Genomic DNA, 17,990 nt, shown 5'->3' on the forward strand with positions numbered 1-17,990 from the left:
AAAGCTTTGAGGTGAAGTGACAGTAACTTTCTATAAGTGGAGGGAGTACAGTTTCACTGGCCAGTACACCAAATTTTTTGACTTGGAAATGAGTGGCTAGCTTTATAGCATGCTGTTAAGATTTTTCTGTAAAAGTTTGTATTAACCAATTTTCTGATTGCAGTACATGGTAAAATGAAAATGCAATGTTTTTCAACAACAGACTTAAGTGCATCCATAAGGGAATATAGAGGAAGATGTCTAATCCATTTTTTTCCCATACAGGTAGCTCATTCAATTTAAAACAATATGGAATGTTTAACTAAAGTAAAAGATAGAACAAAAAAACTGGAACAGTAAAATAGCTAAAAATGATACCACGCCAACCTTGCAAAATCACACAAGGTCTAATTCTCGTAACAAAATATAATTGTAGCACAATTTGGTTTGGTTTGTATTTGTCATGTAATAGTCTTGTTCCAGAATAACACAATTTCCCCCTGCTTTTAATCAAACTCCTATTTTTAAACATTTAAGTTTGTAATTGATATGTCTGAGAAAGGCTAGACATTCTTAAGCTAGAGACTGCAGATGAAAAATTTCCATTAAATTCCAGTTAATACAAACTTGAGGGTGGAGATTGAAAATAAGAGATTTAGTGAAGCACATTGACCTTAATCTGGGCTCTGTAGTAAATGTAGATTAAATCCTGCCTCCAAGTATTTGTCTTTTGAAATCGGAAGTAGGAAATGGAGAAGAGTAGAATGATTTCTGATGTCTCCTATTTATATAAATCTAAAGTTGGGTTGGAAAAAGAAGAAAAATTCAAAATCCAAGTGCTGTTTGATAGCTAAAAATTCCTGACTGACTCAAATTCTCAAATGTACTGCACTTTTCAGATCCTCTAAAGAAAGATCTTCCAGAGACAAAGAGCGTTCGAGAGACCGCGATAGAACATCCCGTGATAAAGATAGAAGCTCGAGAGAGAGGTCACCGCGAGATTTCAAAGACAAGAAACGTTCTTATGAAAGTGCTAATGGCCGATCGGAAGACCCAAGGAGCTCCGAGGAGCGTGAAGCAGGGGAGATATAACTGGCTGTATATTCACCTGATCTCTAGCTTCCTATGGAGTTGCATACTTTGGTTTAGTTTACAGTTGTTCAAAGGGACACCAGTGAGCAGTTCCAGACACTGATCCAACTAGGGTAGATGTACAGTATATAAAAGTGGTTATAACAAAGTCAGAATTAAACCCCATCAATTAATGATGCCTAAAGCTGGGTCCTGGACTTCCACCAAGTTGTAAAACTTTTCTGAAAGATTTCTCTTTATTCAGGACAACAGTTTTATGTACCAAGATGCAGATCTCAATGTTTTTAATCTCCTTTCCAATACAAGTTAGTGAACAAATTATATTGTACTACTTGCCTTGGGTGCTTTTGAACCTTTATAAATTCTCCAATTCTGCTCTAGTCAAAACAGCAGCATTGAAAGGTTGTATTCGGGGGGATTTTTTTTTTTTGTTTGCTTTTTTGTAAGAGGGTGGGTGGATGGATATTAACTTTTACTCTAAGGTTATGTTCCCAGTGTTGGGTTTTATTTTTGTTTGGGATCCTAGGAATTGATTACAGTGGGAGCATTTAGACAGGAATGTGTGCTGGAGAAAGCGAAATGTCTTTTTACAGTGCCTATTTAGACTTGGAAATTGAACAGCTGTTGCATTACATCTTTTTTATTTCTACTTAAATTTTGAAATCAAAGCCAGTCCCATATCTGTACCATTTGATTGGTATGTGTTCAATATATTTGTTTTTTTTCCATAAGGACTCTTTCTGCTTTTTCTTGTGGGGTGCATCCTTAATTGTATCAAAACAAACAAAAAAACCAGCAACAACAAGCAAAAATTAAGAACAAAAGAAATAAAAAAAATAAAAAAGAAACCATATTGTCCAATAACTTAACAAGGATATACTGGTCTCTTTAAGGTGGTTAATTAGCAGTTCAGTCTTCTAAGAACTAACATCTGGTTATTAGGGTTTTTAACGTACAGATGTGCTCTAGGAGAAGCGGTCATTCTGATCACAGTCCTGATTACCCTAAAATCTTCAAAAGCAGAAACCTGTGGAGTCAGAAGTGTGGAATGGTTTGGGTTGGAAGGGACTTTAAAGATCATCTAGTTCCAACCCCCCTGCTGTGGACAGGGACACCTTCCACTAGACCAGGTTGCTTAAGGTCCCGTGCAACTTGGCCTCGAACACCTCCTCAGATGGGGGATCCAGAACTTCTCTGAGCATCCTGTTCCAGTGCATCACCACTGTCAAAGTAAAGAATTTCTACCTAATACCCATTTTAAAGCCATTCTCTTTTGCCTTGTCATTACATGTCCTTGTAAAAAGTCCCCCTCGAGCTCTCTGGTAGCCTCTTTAAATACTGGAAGGTGCTATAAGGTCTGTTTGCAGCCTTCTCTTCTCCAGGCTGAACAACCTGAACTCTCTCAGTCTGTCCTTACAGGAGAGCTGCTCCATCCCTCTGATCAACTTGGTGACCCTCCTCTGGGCCCACTCCAACAGGTCCATGTCCTTCCTGTGCTGGGGACCCCAGAGCTGGATGCAGCACTGCAGGTGGGGTGTCACCCAAGTGGAGTAGAGGGGCAGAACCCCCTCCCTCGACCTGCTGCCCAGGCTGCTTTTGGTGCAGCCCAGGATCCACTTGGCTTTCTGGCCTGCCAGATGCACATTGCTGGGTCAGGTCCAGTCCCTCATCCACCAGAATCCCCAAGTCCTTCTCTGCAGGGTTGTTCTCCATCTGTTCATCCCCCAGCCTGGATTTGTGCTTGGCGTTGCCCTGACCCAGGTGCAGCACCTTGAGCTTGGCCTTGTTGAACTTCTTGAGGTTCACACGGACCCACCTCTCAAGCCTGTCAAGGTCTCTCTGTATGACATCCCTTCCCTCCAGCTTGTTGACTGCACCACACAGCTCTGTCATCAGCCAACTTGCTGAGGGTGCACTCGATCCCGGTCCATGTCGCCGACAAAACATAAAGGGATTGCTGTCCATTCTGTTGGATTGAAAGTGCTTTGGGGTATTTAAACTATTCAGACGTGCTCTACTCCCACACAGAAGAATTTAGATGTTGGTAAATTTTTGTCCTTGAGTTCATGCCACTCAGCTAATACTGATGCTCAAGAGCAGTGTTTGTGATGATTTATTGGCATTTTCAGTGGGTTGTGCGGTGTCTCTGTAGGCCTGCGAATCATTGGTGTGTAATACCATTCTCTGTGTGCATTTTCCCTCAGTGTCTTTTCTGTAGCATCTTCAGTATGGTCAGAACACTTGGGTGATAATTCTAACGCAGAAAATAATTCAGCAGTATTTTGGCTGGCAGTGAAAGCTAGAACAGGACCTTTATACCTCTGCAAGGGCTTGGATCCAACATTGCACATTCCACTTTGAATTGATGCCATTTTAAGCTCCTGTAATAATGATGACTAACTGCTTAACACTTCTTTTTTTCATTATTTACCCATTTGAATTCTGAGCATGAGTTTCCTTCCTGGGAATGTTTTATGACTTCCTGAGTAGCCCAAGTGCTTGATTGATGAAAGTTACCAGTGTTTGTCCCTCTGGTACTGGCCGTACTGTGTAAATGGTTGATAACATGTATTGTCACACAGTTGTTAGTGGAATTCTAGTGGTGTGACAGAAGTTGAACAGTCATTTCTAGATACATCTTGCGTGGCACAAGTGCCAGTGATTCCTCTGGAATTCCTGTCTGGAATAACAATATTCCAGAAACACTAAGGACCTGTCTCCCCCTGCAGCCAGCCAACTAGAAATTTTGTGTTGTAAAAAAGGGGAGTGCTGGTGGTGAAATTCGCAGACTGTGATATAACACGGCTTAGACTCCTTACTAGCAGATTTTGGATAATACGCCATTAATCTTACAAATGGCTTTTAAATTTAATTACAAAAGGGTGATTGGGTTTGAGCCTTCCCTTATTTAGAGGTTTTCATGGGGTGGTGAGCTTCATAGTATCCAAGTACCACACCAATGTTAAGCAGCAGGAAGGTGAGGCTTACCTCTGATTTCATGATAAGATAATCTGAATTATGTGTGGAAGTACAGAACTGAAGTGCAGTTAGGAAGAAAACTGAATTAAAGTGACTGATGAAACACACTTAAAATGCAAGAGGTCTGCAACATCTGTCAGAAAGGGAGACTCTTTTATTAGTTGTGCCTAAGTATGGATCTTCCACCCCCTCATCAGAACCCAACTACCTTAATTTTCAGGAATGCAAAACTGAGATATTCATCACCTGAATTTCCTGCTGGACAACTGAAGAGTGGTATTGACTGATGTTAGTCTTCATGATCAAAAAGATTATGAAGTGGAGCTCCTGAGGGAACCTAGGGATGCTACAGCTAAGCATCAGCTCTTGAGATCTTTGACGTTTTGTTGATGCAGTTGTAGCTCCATAGCTGCTTTTACCAGGCTGCAAGAGTGCAGATTGAGCAAAATGAGATTATTTCACTTATTTAAGGTGTTGAAAATGCAGTGAACCTGCAAGCATTATTCCTGGATCTCAGAATCACTGTGGGTTAGTCAGGGGAGCATAAACCAGAAGGTTAAAGATGGTAAGCAGCTAGAGGATGGCACATTACCAGAAATGAGATCCTCTCCTGAACATAGTATCATAGAATTGGTTACCTTGAAGAAGGCCCAAGTCCCACTGCAAACTTAACACTGCCCGGTCCACCACTAAACCGTGTCCTTAAGCGTCACATCTACACAACTCTTAAATACCTCCAGGGATGGCAACTCGGCAACTTCCATCCACAGTCTGGTCCAGTGCTGGATGACATATGTGAGTTGCTTTTCCCGTTGGAGCAGGAGAAACCACACAGTAGAGCAGTGACATTTCCAAGCAAAGGGGTGCTTGGCCTAGAGCCACCGAATCCCCTTACCCACCGTCGGACTTGCCAATGAAGCTGGCAGATGAGTGTGTTCCTCTCTGTCCTCTTGCCTTCCATCAGGTGTTGAAGCTGGGAGCTACCATCCTGTTGCTACAATGCAAACCCTGCCCTGGAACTCATCTGTCTGTCCAGCCTGTGTTGCACCATCCATCCTGCCCCAGGGGCAGTGGGAGAAAATAGGTGAACCAGCTCCCTAAGTTGATGCAAATGGATGATGGGGTGCAAATGTTAAATAGCCTTGGAGCAGGGATTGTCTATTTAGCTAAAGGGAGAATGGTACCAACTTGTCTTGAGGCCCCTGGGGCCGGTGCAGGATTGCTGAAGACATGGGTGAGTACTTCTGAACAGGTGGGTTTAGCTGTAGGAACACAGTACCTCAACTGTGTTGAGAAGCTCCTGTGGTGCAGAAAAAGATTCAGTGAGACGTGCTGTCCCCGCCAGGACTGATGGATTCAAGCAGTTTGGGATTGCAGTCATCATTAAGTATAAATGCACCAGAAATGATGTCACTGTGCAGTGTGAGGGCCTGCAGCACCTGGTAACCCCCCCAGTTTACTGTTCTCCATCTCGTATTTCACATGCCACCTTCCTCAGTATAGTTGTCCTTTGTTGGACAGACAGTAGAGTTTCTCCTGATGCAGTGGCTTATAAAAAATGTTAAATGCACTCTTCATTCAGTCCTGCATGGTGGGTTTATTGTTGTTTGTTTTTTGGGGCGGGGGGGAGGGTTGGGGAGGTTTTTTGACTTTTTGCTTTGATAATTTTTTTCCAAATTTTTTCCAAATTCTTGCACTGTTATTAATTTTTGATGTAATTCTTTAATTCTTCTTTCCAGTAAGACCTGAAATCCAGTTTTCACTGCAGCCTGAAAAGCTGGGAAGCAGCAGACTGCTGGGCAGGAGTTTTATCAGCAGCTGGAAATACAAGGAAAGAAGAAGAAATGTTTGTTTCTAGCCCTGTCTCTACTCTTTATCCCTACTTTCCCCTCTGTCGGCATATAATGGAGTCAGCAGGCAAACAGAAAATTCTCTCTTGACTTCTCTCTCCTGGCTCTGGCTTTTCACCTCTTGTTGCTGGGGAAACCACAGACCCAAGTCCCCTTCCCAGGCTCAGTGGTGCTGCCAGGGCACTGCAGGCAAGCAGGGTCCTAGAGATGCACCATTGGGAGAGGCAGGATTAGCTACCAACAAAGCAGGGCTGGACACGGGCAAGGTCAAAAAGGGCACGACAGAGAGCAGGAGGTGCTGTGACTGTACAGCCCTTTCCCAGGCTGAAATGATCTGACAAATGCTGATTGTAGTAAAGTGTTGATGGTGATGCTCAGTTGAGAGCACAAAGGTTAGAAATCGTTCCAGATGCTGGCTCAGAGAGGCTGCCAAGAAGGCAAGTTCACAGCACTGGCTGTCAGGCACCATCAGGCCAGCTCAGGGCTCTGTCTCCATTACTGGAAGGTGGTAAGTGGGTGGTGGTAAGTGGGTGGGGACTTTGCATGGAACTACTGTAACTTTTCAGATTGCTGCCATCCTCCTAAGCTCATACTGGTTTGCAGCAGAACAATGGGAGTAAAGAACTGCCACCAGGCTGAGGCAGCCACTGCCTCAATGGAGGGTGGGACCATAGTGCAGATGTCAGCTTCAGTGTTCTTCCTTGTCCTAAAATTTTATTTCTGCTTGTAAGCCTGTGCAAATCCCTTCTGATGGTCTGTGCTAATGGGACATTAAGCATCATGTTGGGATCCGCCTGCTCTGCCTGGTGGCCATGGTCAGTGACTGCCAGGGGTCCTTGCTGGACAGCCTGTGGAGGCTGGATGGAGATCAGCAGCACCACCATCACCAGCAGCAGGTCCCTAATTTGTCCACTTCTGTGGTGCAGAGGGGAGGTGAAGCACAGTGTTGCTGCCAGCAAGAGACACACCACAGTGCATCCTCCTGAGCAAGCACACCCGAGAACTTCAGAAGCAGAATCCTGGGATCTCCACAGCGAGCGCACAAAATATTCTGACAGTACAGCAGGACTGACATTTCTCTTGCCCACTGAGTAAGCAAATGATTCAATCTGGGATGCTGTTGGCTCACTCCAGGAAAAAGTCAGTCCTGTGTGTCTTAGGCTTGTTTGATGCTGCCCATGTGCAATCTGACCAGTATAACTGTGCCTTGAACTGGCTCAAACCCACCTCACTGTGTAAGACAGAAGTGCTCTGCTATGGCCCATAAGGTTAACTGAGACTCAGTGCTATTCTAAGTACGAATGTCCATTGTCTCAGTATTAGCTTTAGCAAAGGTAAAGGAAAAAAGGTATGTATCTGCTTTCTAAACCCAGATGTTGTAACAAAAGAAAAAAAAACCTATATATTTTGCAATATTGAAAACTGAGAAGGTTAAAATAAGTCTGGGGACTTTTTTGGTTTGGTTTGCAGCATGAGTCACACCTTGGCTCTTATGAGACATCTGCATGCCACACTGGATGTACAGACATTTGCATTCAGTGGCTGTTCTGTTTTTCCAGGGACCATTGGCTCCTAGTGCCGATTCAGACATCACAATTCACTTCTCATATCTCAGTATGATCTTTTGTAGGCGGCAATCCTTCCTCGTCACACGTTGTATCATCACAAGCCTTGTGGTACCTTTTATTTAGCCAGAAAAGTGAACTGAAGGTCTAACAGGGCTCCCCTGCCCCTCTCCACTTCTAACAGAAGCGACGACCCTGATACCAAGCATGGGGTAGAAACATTTCTGCTCCCAGCATGTTCCTGTCTGGGCTGTACCCTCACTGCCTTCCAGCCATCACTGGGTGTTTGTAATGCTGGGGCCTGAAGAGCAGGCCCTGAGACAACGTTGACCTATAGATTAATTTTTCAACCTAATATTATATTCAGCCTAGTATTGTATTTAGCCATATATCTGCTTATTAACCAAGATGCTGTATAATCCTTAGTAATGCTTTAAAAGTACACATTTATGCTTGTTAGCACAGCATATTATTAGTAATTAGTAAGGCTTGTATGTGTTACAAATGTGCCTTTCTTTTCAGCCAAGGCTGTGAGAGCAGTAGGCCTTGCATGGTCGCAGCTGGTTCATATTTGAGATATAAATGTAGCTGTAGTTCTGTATTTAGAGACTAGTCAAGGCCATGGGGGTATCTGGCAGTAGTTAGTCTGAACTGATTCCCTGATTTTGCCCTGAGACCTAGCCAGGCTTCATGGGAAAACCAAGAAAAGAAGAAAGCCAGATTGTTTTCCACACCAATGGAGTGATGTAAGCTGGTTTGTTTAATACCACTTACACTGGACCCTCTGGACCCTCTCACAGCAAAGATGAAGGCTTCACCCCACTAGTGGATGCGCTGCATAGGATTTCCCAGTTAGTGGGAAGAGGTTCTCCAGTCCTTTGACGTGATCGGGGCCTCCCCGGCTGCAGTGCTATCTGGATGATGGTAAGTGTTACAGGGTAACTGGTAACACTTATTTGTATTTGCACAGGATTATGCCTTGCAATGCACCTTCCTCTGGGTAAGTTTTTGCTTTGTCACCACGGCGACTGTAGTTTTGCAAGTTAAATTCAACTACACATGTGTTTTAACGGTGTTTAGGTAGTATTTTGAGTCAGGAAAGTGGGTCTCTACAAGGTCAAGGTTTTTTTTTGGGGGGAATGCTTTTTTTTTTCTCTGTAGCAACATGACCAGCAAAACACTTTGATTTAACTAGCTTAGTGGATAAACTTCCTGCATGAGCATCTGCTCACCCCTCTCCCCCTTTCTCAGTATTTTTCATTTGTTTTCACTGTTTTGGTTTGGTCAGACACAAAGATAACTCCAGGGCACCTAGCTGATTTAACACGTCACAGGCACTTGTCACACAACCTATGCTACATCACAGATTTGTTATTTCACAGACCTTTCTAATGTCCCAGAGGTTATAAGAAACCCATGCAGCTTGGTGTGAGGGCTTTGGTCCCACTCACCAGTGATGCTCCAGAGGAAATCTCTTCCTACTGCCCTTGGGTGTGAGGTTTCCCTTCTGTTTCTCTTCACGGAATCAGAGTTTTCCATAAGAATGCATACAGTATGTGCAGCACCGCATAGTTACCGGTTCAGTAAGTAAGGAGAATGTTTGGTTTGCCTCCCAAGGACATGAATGTTCCTGTTTTGCAGAGGCACGGTGAGGTACAAGGAAAGCTGGACAGGACTGAACAGTGACCCTACTGGAAAACTGCAAACTCAGCTCAGTTATTCTCCATTTCAATATGTTGTCTAATCTACACTCTTTTGGAAAAGCTTTCTGTCATTCTTAGAAATCTCAGTTAAAAAAAAAAAGGGGGGGGACCATGTACTCCTAAACCACACACGTTGCACAAACTTTTTTAAAATGTAACGTATCCCCCTTTTCTAAATGGATTTTTAAAATAACCCACTCTTTACTGCAGCCTGAATTAGGTTTGTTTCACATGCTTTGCTTTTGCAACACCTCTCTGCATCACAGGAGCAGGGAACACAAGAGCCTTAAATCATCGGCCAGTGTTGCCAGGCCCCTGTCAGCCCAGGGTGCCTGTGGCAACAAAAAGCAGGTCATTAAAGCCAACCGCCCTCATGGTAAATAGTGCTCTTAACATGCATTAAGGCAAGTCAATAAAAAGGGGAAATAATTTTGAGCTTTTCAGAGCTTTAACTACTTGTACTCCCTCACAGGGATTTGAGTCTATATTTTTTACACATCTTGTTCTTTTTTTACAATCCCTGACAATGCTGGGCAATATGCTTCCCCTTCTCCCTCAGCCAAATAGAATAGGGAAGCTAATAAAGCAGCCTGCCCCATCCTCCCTCTCCGACAAGAGTTCATCTTCTGGACTTTGAGATTTAGCATCCTTTGCCAAACAAATGGGTTGGGTGTGAAAAACTACACGTTGAATGAAGGAGAACTTTGCATTTTTGGCTATTTACAAAACTATTGCTTCATGGTCAAGTGGAAAGCTTCCCTTCCCATCACCTGAGAAGCCTGACTGCTGCGAGTGTGATGGGTGCCCAGGTGGGAATCGGAGCTGGTTTTGGTAAAACCCGCAGTACCACCAGTAACTGTGCACTGTAACCAGCTCCCACTGCTGCACGTCGCCTTGTCTGTGCTACAGATGAGAGGAGGCATCTGCTTTCTCTGTGTTTATTGTGTTACACTGAAGCAAACCAGCATGTGGTTATTTGCAGTTATTAGCTGATTATCTCACCATGTCTGAGGAATACAAAGAAAAGCAATTAAATAGTTCGGGACTCCGTTACCACTGAAGGGAGGCTGAGGCTGTGCGACTGGACAGGAGTCGTCCCATTCTGGGCTGAGCCCACCATGCCACCCACTCAGTGAGGCAGCAGCCTCCCTCAGCTGGGTGCTCTGAGCAGCACAGGAGCCAGTGAGCTCGGTGCTATTGCCCTCACCAGGGAACACACCCAGAGTCATTTGCTGGGAGTAACACCGTGAAATCCACGCCCTGGAAATGTTTATGCCTGCCCAGAGAGACCCAGTGGTGACCACATTCAGTGTTGTAATACCTTGTGCTGAAAACTGCCCTGAGAAACCAAGACTGGAAAACTCTGCTGGCTCATGCAAGAAGGGGCTTTCCCCATGTCTTTCCCAGTTGTTAGTCTTCTCCATACACCACTCCCCCTTTGTTTAACTTCAAACACAAAACAACACTCTTAAATAATGACCTCTACCAAGTTTCTGGAGATGCTTCAAAACAGCCTCCTTGTTATTCATGAGGATGGACAGGTGGTAGATGAGTTAAAGAGCTGCTGTGCTGCTGGAAGGAGCAAGTCTTTCTTTTAGGAATAGCAAGCTTAAAGTCATCATCTTAAAATGTAATCTTAAGGGACAGTGGCCAGAGGAACCCACCTGGAGCACTGAAACTGCAAAACACATCAGGATTTGTTGGTTGACTTTGATGTATCTGTGGGTTTTGTTTAGCTGTAGAAATTCATTTTGCTAAGGAAATTATTGACATTGATATCTACATTGTATAAGCCTTTTTTCTTGCCTTTTTTTTTTTTTTTTTTAAATTTATATTTACATTTTCATTCTTCCAGCTGGGGCTGGGAGCCCAAAAGCAGCAAATCAGTGCTGTCAAGATGTCTGAAGAGCACGGAGGGTGCACATCCTCACCAACCCTCCTCTTTGTAGACATTATTCAGGTGAGTGCAGATTTCATTGGTCACCTTCTCAAAGGAAGCTTTGCAGTCTCCACCAAATTTCTCCTCCATCAATTGTAAGATAATGTCACAGATAATCTAAACAAGGACAAGGGAAGAAAAAACAGTGTGAACTTTCCTCCACATTAGAGGCATAAGAGCAAAACATGTATCTGTAGTTGGGATTCTTGGAAGGCAGAAAGGGGTCCAAGAGCTATTTGCAGCATATTGCATGCAGAGCTTGTAACAGGGCATTGAAATTATGGTGCATTATAGAATTCACAAAAAAAGGCAGTCACTGCTGCTGGGTTTTTTTTTAACTGTCCCGTGTATCTAGTTATTGTTGACTGCACCTATCGCTTAAAGATGGCTGTACAGGACTGATTCACCTGGTCCATCCATTGCAATCTTTCTCCTATCAGTGGACTGTCCCAAATGTTTAGAGGCCACAAGAAGCCCCATATTGGACACTTAGGGAATACATGGCTTGAGCGGCTAAGTTTCTTCCTGATCTTTTCTGCTTATTAACTATCTAGCCCTCTGTAGCGATGAAGGCTCGTTTGTCCCTCTAGTCACTAGGTAGGTGGTATACTAAGAAATGCCTGCTTTCCTCAGTTCTACTCCTCAAAGGGGAAAACATCCTCCCCTCACAATTACACCCCTTGGGAAGAGAGCTACTGGCTCACCCTAAAGTTTTTGGGGTCAATCTTCAGCTGGGTGGCATGTTTCTTGCCAAGTGGGTTCACTATCCCAAGAAAAGCCTCGGAGTTGTCCAAGTGTTGCACCATGTCGTTGATGGCAGTGAAAACCTTCTTGCCATGGCCCCTGACTTGTTCTGACTGTTTCATCTCTTCAGCAGAGTCCATGCCTTTGAAATGTGTGAAGTAGGACTTGGTGTCTGGGTGCTCAGTAAACATCCTGTTGAGAAATGAGAGACATCCTAACTTGTGAACCCAGGCATCAGTGCAGATATGGCTAAATGTTCCAGGCCTCATCTTATGCATTTATTGCCCTTTTTCTTTATTAGGACAGACACCTCTGTCCCCTGCATTTCTTGTTTCTGCTTTGCCTTTTGCATCTGTCCACAGCGCCCCGTGCCCATGGCAGCCTGTCCCTTCCCTCGCCTTTCCTTCAGTGTTAACTCTGTGTTAGGTCACTTCCACAGAGAAGTGGGAGCACGTTCACATGAGGTAAGTGTGACAGCATAATATTCCCAAAGATGTTCTGGTCAGGAGATATGACCACTGTGATTCTGATGGGTGTTTTCATGGAGAAAAGCTACTATTGGTTTTGTTAATTAACCCCTTTCTAGAGTCCATCCCAAAGCTTTCTTCCTGCCTGCGATGGATTACTGTTTGACTATGGGTTTGACTATGGTTTGACTACTGCTCATTTCATTTATTCAAAAATAACACAATTCAATATGTTTAGAATTGCCTTTAATCAATTACAGCCATCTTCATCAAGCTCTTAAAAAAGCAGTTTACTCCACTGAGTAAACCAATTATCCTCCTGAAATATCAATAGCAAATTCCAGATTGCATTTCACAGAGTCACAGAGTGGTTGGGCTTGAAAGAACCTCTGGAGGTCATTTGGTTCAACCCCACTGGTCAAGCCAGTTGCCCAGGACCATGTCCAGATAGCTTTTGAGTACCTCCATGGGTGGAGACTCTACAACCTCTCTGGGCAACCTGCACCAGTGCTCAGCTGCCCTCACAGTAAAAAAGTGTTTCCTGATGTTCAGAGGGAAGATCCTGTGTTTCAGTTTGTGCCCATTGACTCTGGTCCTGTTTCTTGGCACCACTGAGAAGAGGCAAGTTGTGCCTTCCTTGTAATCTTCCTTCAGGTTTTTACATACACATTGATAATCTCCCCCTGAGCCTTCTCTTCTCTAGGCTGAACAGTCACAACTCTCTCGGCCTTTCCTCGTAAGAGAGAGACTCCAATGCCCTAATCATCTTCCCGGCCCTTCACTTGACCCTTTCCAGTATGGCCATGTCTCTCTTCAACCGGGGAGCCTTGAACTTCGCTATAGGCAGGTCTGGGGCTGTAGGACTCTCAAGCAAAACCTTCTAAAGTAAATTACCCCAGAGAGCCAAGCTTCTGGATGCTACTAGCCTTTTATGGCTGCATTCCTGACCCTAACTGGCCTTCAGACTGTGAAGACTGCAGAAGGAAAGAGCAGTGTGTAACACTCTTTGAGGGTAATCCAGGCACAAGATGTGATATACAAGAAAGCCAGAGGGAGGTCTAATAACCAGAAATAATTTTTGCACTGATCAGTGCTCATGGAGGTGAATACAAGTCCCAGATGAGTGAGGGATATGTGAAAGGGAAACAGTATGAAAACAGAGAGGAAAGCCCATAAGAAAGTGTGGGGTTATGGATAGAGTTAAACCTATACATCAATCAGAAATAAAAGGTATTTATGGTTAGAGCCACTCAAACTCCACCCAAAACATAAAGAAGATAGTACAAAAGTAAGCTGGGGATAGGGGGAAAGTGAGAGAAGACCTCCACTGAAACTGCTGGGATCAGTCAATGGGCCGAGTCCATCTTATCCCACCCCAGAGGGTCACCTTGGGTGGGAAATATACCCTGTGTGCGTTAATTGCTGCTTTTAGGACTAGAGCTTTTGCTTATGCTTACCCCATAGCATATTAGTTAGATTGCTTTGTATGAGAGCTTGTGCTTGTTTGATATATGTATCAGCAGATTGCTTTAAGAAATATTTTTGCAGTAGGCACTATCACCAACAACCTTCAAACCTTATTAATCTGTTACAAATTGTATTAATAAAAAGTGTAACTTGTAAACTGTTAAAGCGAGTCCTTGCAGGTGCCACCAGTGGATAACACCTTGGCAGGAGCTGCTGAGGGGTCTGGGCTCTGTTGAGTAATCCCTAACAAGGGAGGATGGAATCCTCCGATCTTGTGAATCTGTTGGTGAAGGGTCTCATTACAAGATGCTGACTGACTGTCGGGCATCAGGGTATCAACTCTCCCAGGGATACCAACAGACAAAAATCTAAACTCCCACCTTTCACGTGACAGAATGGTGCAATAAAATGGAACAGATGGACTGGACTGGAAAGGCTGAAGGAGAATGAGAAGTGAAATACTGAGACGTTAACAAAAATCTTTAAAGGAGTTTAGAGGTAAAGAGGAAGAGGGAAATAAGGAAAAAAGTTTTGTTCCCATTCTCTGTCATACCACACTTTCTTTTCTTTACCTTAAATGGGTAAAGAAATTGTTCTTGTTTCTTTTTCTTTCCCCACCTCCTTCCTCCTTTCCTTTTACTTTTCCTTGTGTGGATTGCTCCTCTTCCCTTTCTCCTCCCTGAGATGGGATAAACCACAGCAGATGAAAACATTCTCAGCAAGGGCTGCATGAAAAACATCAAGACGTGCTCCTAGGCCTTAACTCCATCCTTCTTGCTGTTCCTTCTTCAACCTGCTGGTGTAGCAATTGGATGGGCTCCTTCCTTACCTGACCAGCACGGTTGTCCCGTTGTCCTCAGCATCCACATACATCTTCTCCCAGGCACCCCGGGCACTTTGCACCTCTGCTTCAGAGAATGACATGGTGGAGGAGATGCTGGCAACGAAGGGTGAAGCAGGAGGGAGAAGGACGGGGAGGTCCTGGCAGGGTCTTTCTGCTCCAGTTCTCTCTTCAGGGCTCTCTAAATACTGCCCTGGGGATTTAAGGTATCTTGAAGGGGCTCTTTGTCTCCGTTCCCCTCAGTCACATTTCTGCAGGCTTTAGGGCTATTTAATCGCTTTTAATCAGGAAAGAAACTAACCACATGAGGAGGGAGGACAAACCCTCTCACCGTGGGTCAAGTGCCACAGCAAAGGTCTCACTGTCTGAGAAGAGAAAGGGGAAAAAAGGCAGTTTTCAGAGGCAAAGAAAAAGATCAATTCTCCTCCCCTCTCACCCTTGCCAAAGCCAGTGCTTGGCTCCTGTTCCCTGAGGGATATCCTTGCCCAAGCACTAATTTTCCTGGTTTTCTCCCAAGAGCGCTGCTGTGCTGTGGGCACTGTGGTGCCCTGATGTCCCCTCTTCCCAGCACTCTTTAGTCCTTCAGTACAAAGTTCCCATTTCCAGGTCCAGCAACTGTCTCCAGTCCTGCTTTCCTGTCATGGTCACTGCTCTCCCCACAGCCCTCTGATTTTGCAGGGGCTCACTCCGCAGCTGCTCCTGGCTTTGGTCTCATGTGGGTGGGAGCTTCAAATGACAGCATTGCAAGGACAGTGATGGCAGCATGACACAGCATCCATGGCCACAGTGCCCTAGAAAGCCGCCTCATTATAACACAGGAGATAAATGGTTCAGCACAGCCAAGCCAGGAACACAGGCATTTCACTGCCCTAATCCTCTTGGCTTGCAGCTGGGATCTCTGTCTTATCTCTAAGGCCTGGCCTGCCTGTCAGAGAGATAAGGGACAGGAGAAGGGCCAGTGTGGAGCTGCAAATGGAATCTGTGAGCCTGTTATCATCACAGTCACTTGGATCTGGAGGCAAAAAAATTTCTTGGATTATCCATGCCTGGGCTTAACCTCTGGCAGGAATGTTCTGGTTAAGTCCAGGGCACGCACACAAAATAAGGGCTGAGGGGCTTGAGAAACTGCTGCTGGATGCCGAGCGCGGACAAAACCTCATATTGTTTGGGATGGGTTAGAAGAGGGAAGAAACAGATGTGAGGGGGAAATATGCAGCAAAACCAGCAAAACCAGCCTGAAACCCCAGGGCAGACTGATATCCTGGGACAGAAGGAAATTGGTGGCTCCAAACTCACAGAGTTTGATTTGCTTGGGTTGTATCCCATCGTTGCTGGGGGATGCCCCAAATGACTTCACTGAAACTTGCCCCTACACCTTCCTCCCTCTCCCTTTTTATCACAGCAAACAAAGAGTAGTCTGATAAAAAGCTGCAGAGCCATCTCCTTTCTCACCCCCAAATCCTCAGAAAAATTCCCAAGATCTCAGGAGATGCTGGGGGAGGGGGATATATTTGTGGTGCTGCTGAGATCTCTGCCTCTTTGAAGGCAAACACTAGCCAGAGTAGCACTGGTTGGCCAAGCCCAGTCACCAGCACACGAATGCAGGGGAAGGAGCAAGGGCAGCACCACAGTAGTTGGCAATTTCCAGGTCTTGGGAGCTAAAACTGCTTGGCAGAAGCTCAGTGGGGAAAGCACCAAGTTTTTGGATGAGAGCAGAAAGTGCATCAGGCGTTTGTCATAGGTGACCTGGGAGAGACTGAACTCCTGAACAAAGAGCAGCACCAACTGTAGCCAAAGGGAGAAGGGCTCAAGCAGGTCTGAAATATGGAGGTAGAGCTGTTTTTTCTTTGGAATGTTAGTACATACAATTACTTGCTTGCAAATTTTCTTCCTCTCTGTAGTTGTCGTGTTCTCCTTGCAGACCCTGGTGCACCCTGATTTGCTATGAACATCTCAGTAGAAGAAGTTTTGGAGCATGGCTGTGAGCCCAGCCCTCTGGCCTGAGCAGTGGTAGCAATGCACATTGCTCAAGGATATCTTCTCTCTTAGCTTTCTTAGTCTTATTCTCCTCACCTCCCTTGTTCACCCTTCATTTCCCTCCCCTCTGGTTTTGTTTGTGGTAGTTCACAAGCTGGAGTGACCTTATAGCATCTTCTGCTACCTAAAGTGGCTACAAGAGAGCTGGAGGTGGACTGTTTTACTGGAGATGGCAGGTAGTGATAAAGGGTAATGGCATTACACTGAAAAAAGGTGGGGTTAGTTTAGATATTAGGGAGAAATTCTTCACAGGTGTGGTGAGGCACAGGAACAGGTTACCCAGAGCAGTTGTGGATGCTCCATCCCTGGAAGAGTTCAAGGCCAGGTTGGATGGAACTTTGAGCAACCTGGTCTAGTGAAAAGTGTCTCTGCCCATGGCAGAAGGGTTGGAACTAATTAATCTTTAAGGTCCTTTCCAATCCAAAACATTCTCTGATTCCCTAGGGGACTTCTCCCCTGTTCTCCTCCACTCTCCTCTGGAACATTGCACCATGGAGGTCCTCATTCACTTGATATATAGTCAGACTCCAGCCAATTAGCACATTGAATTATGTGATTTTATTACAGATTGCAGAATAGAGTGCCAGGCATCTAGCACAGCTGGCACACTTTTTGGGAAACAGGAAGAGTCCTTTTTACAAAAAGGTAACAGAAAAAAGAATCATGCAGAAACAGGAGATTGATTGCTCATGCGTGTATAATTTTTAATGTGCATGTGCCAATCTTGATCCAATTCATTATACTATCATTTCCACATGCAAATTCCCCTGGGAGTGTGGTTTTTAACATTATAGCCATCTAAGGTAACTTGAGGTTATATTTTCATCCTATCAGCTGTTGCTAAGCTAATGTTTAACCTTATTGTTATTAAACCTCTGTTGCAGTTCCTGCTTGAATCCATCTGAACAGTTAGTTGTCAATGACATCAGGATTTATAGCATTCTGTTCTTGGGGACTCTTCAGAGCTCCAGTGCTCTGGCTCCCCGTTGTCCCAGTTTCAGGACTAACTTATAGTTACTGTGAACTTTTTGTGAATTTTTAAATTCATCTGTCCTCAAACCGTCAAGGTCAGGCCAGGGAGGCAGACGCTGCTGGGAAATCCAGAGCAGGGAGCACACCCACTGTGTTTGGACCTTGGCCAAACTTTTCCCGGCTGTGTCCCCACCCAAGGAAGCAGAGGATGGGTGTGTCACCAGTGCAAAGTAGTGTTTGCTTCCTCTCTGTTTCCAACAAGTCATGTGCTTTCGGCAGAAGGCAGGTGGTAAGCTCCAGCCACAGAAACTGATGGCACCTTCTACCCACCCAGCCATTTAGGATCCAGCAGCGA

The 17,990-nt window shown here is 44.8% G+C and overlaps 2 protein-coding genes across 4 annotated transcripts in view; one reads left to right on the forward strand and one right to left on the reverse strand.

Moving 5' to 3' along the window:
• LUC7L2 (LUC7 like 2, pre-mRNA splicing factor) overlaps positions 1–1,802 on the forward strand; it is a 32,026-nt gene extending 30,224 nt beyond the window's left edge. For all 3 annotated transcript variants that reach the window (XM_050325303.1, XM_050325304.1, XM_050325305.1), the window contains one exon: positions 879–1,802. In XM_050325303.1, the coding sequence (XP_050181260.1) occupies positions 879–1,071 (193 nt within the window). In that variant the 3' untranslated portion in view covers positions 1,072–1,802. The remainder of the gene's footprint in view (positions 1–878) is intronic.
• A 9,293-nt stretch (positions 1,803–11,095) lies between these two features.
• Positions 11,096–15,034, reverse strand: LOC126645190 (cytoglobin-1-like). The gene is made up of 3 exons (XM_050325322.1): positions 14,615–15,034; positions 11,812–12,043; positions 11,096–11,224 (listed from the first exon to the last, which is right to left on the reverse strand). Exons 1-3 carry the CDS (start codon positions 14,707–14,709, stop codon positions 11,096–11,098), a joined length of 456 nt encoding a protein of 151 aa, XP_050181279.1. The 5' UTR covers positions 14,710–15,034.
• Positions 15,035–17,990: the final 2,956 nt, after the last annotated feature.

This window comes from Myiozetetes cayanensis, unplaced genomic scaffold (genome assembly GCF_022539395.1).
Source record: "Myiozetetes cayanensis isolate MyiCay16 unplaced genomic scaffold, myiCay2020 scf3, whole genome shotgun sequence".
Classification (NCBI taxonomy): Eukaryota; Metazoa; Chordata; class Aves; order Passeriformes; family Tyrannidae; genus Myiozetetes; species Myiozetetes cayanensis.

Bases quoted from the DNA above. Each gene is read 5' to 3' on its own strand.
- LOC126645190 (XM_050325322.1), bottom strand. From the start codon at position 14,709: ATGTCATTCTCTGAAGCAGAGGTGCAAAGTGCCCGGGGTGCCTGGGAG. The intron at 12,044-14,614 runs GTAAGGAAGGAG...ATTTCTCAACAG, and splicing joins GGGACAACCGTGCTGGTCAG to GATGTTTACTGAGCACCCAG. The intron at 11,225-11,811 runs GTGAGCCAGTAG...GTCCTTGTTTAG, and splicing joins TTGACCCCAAAAACTTTAGG to ATTATCTGTGACATTATCTT.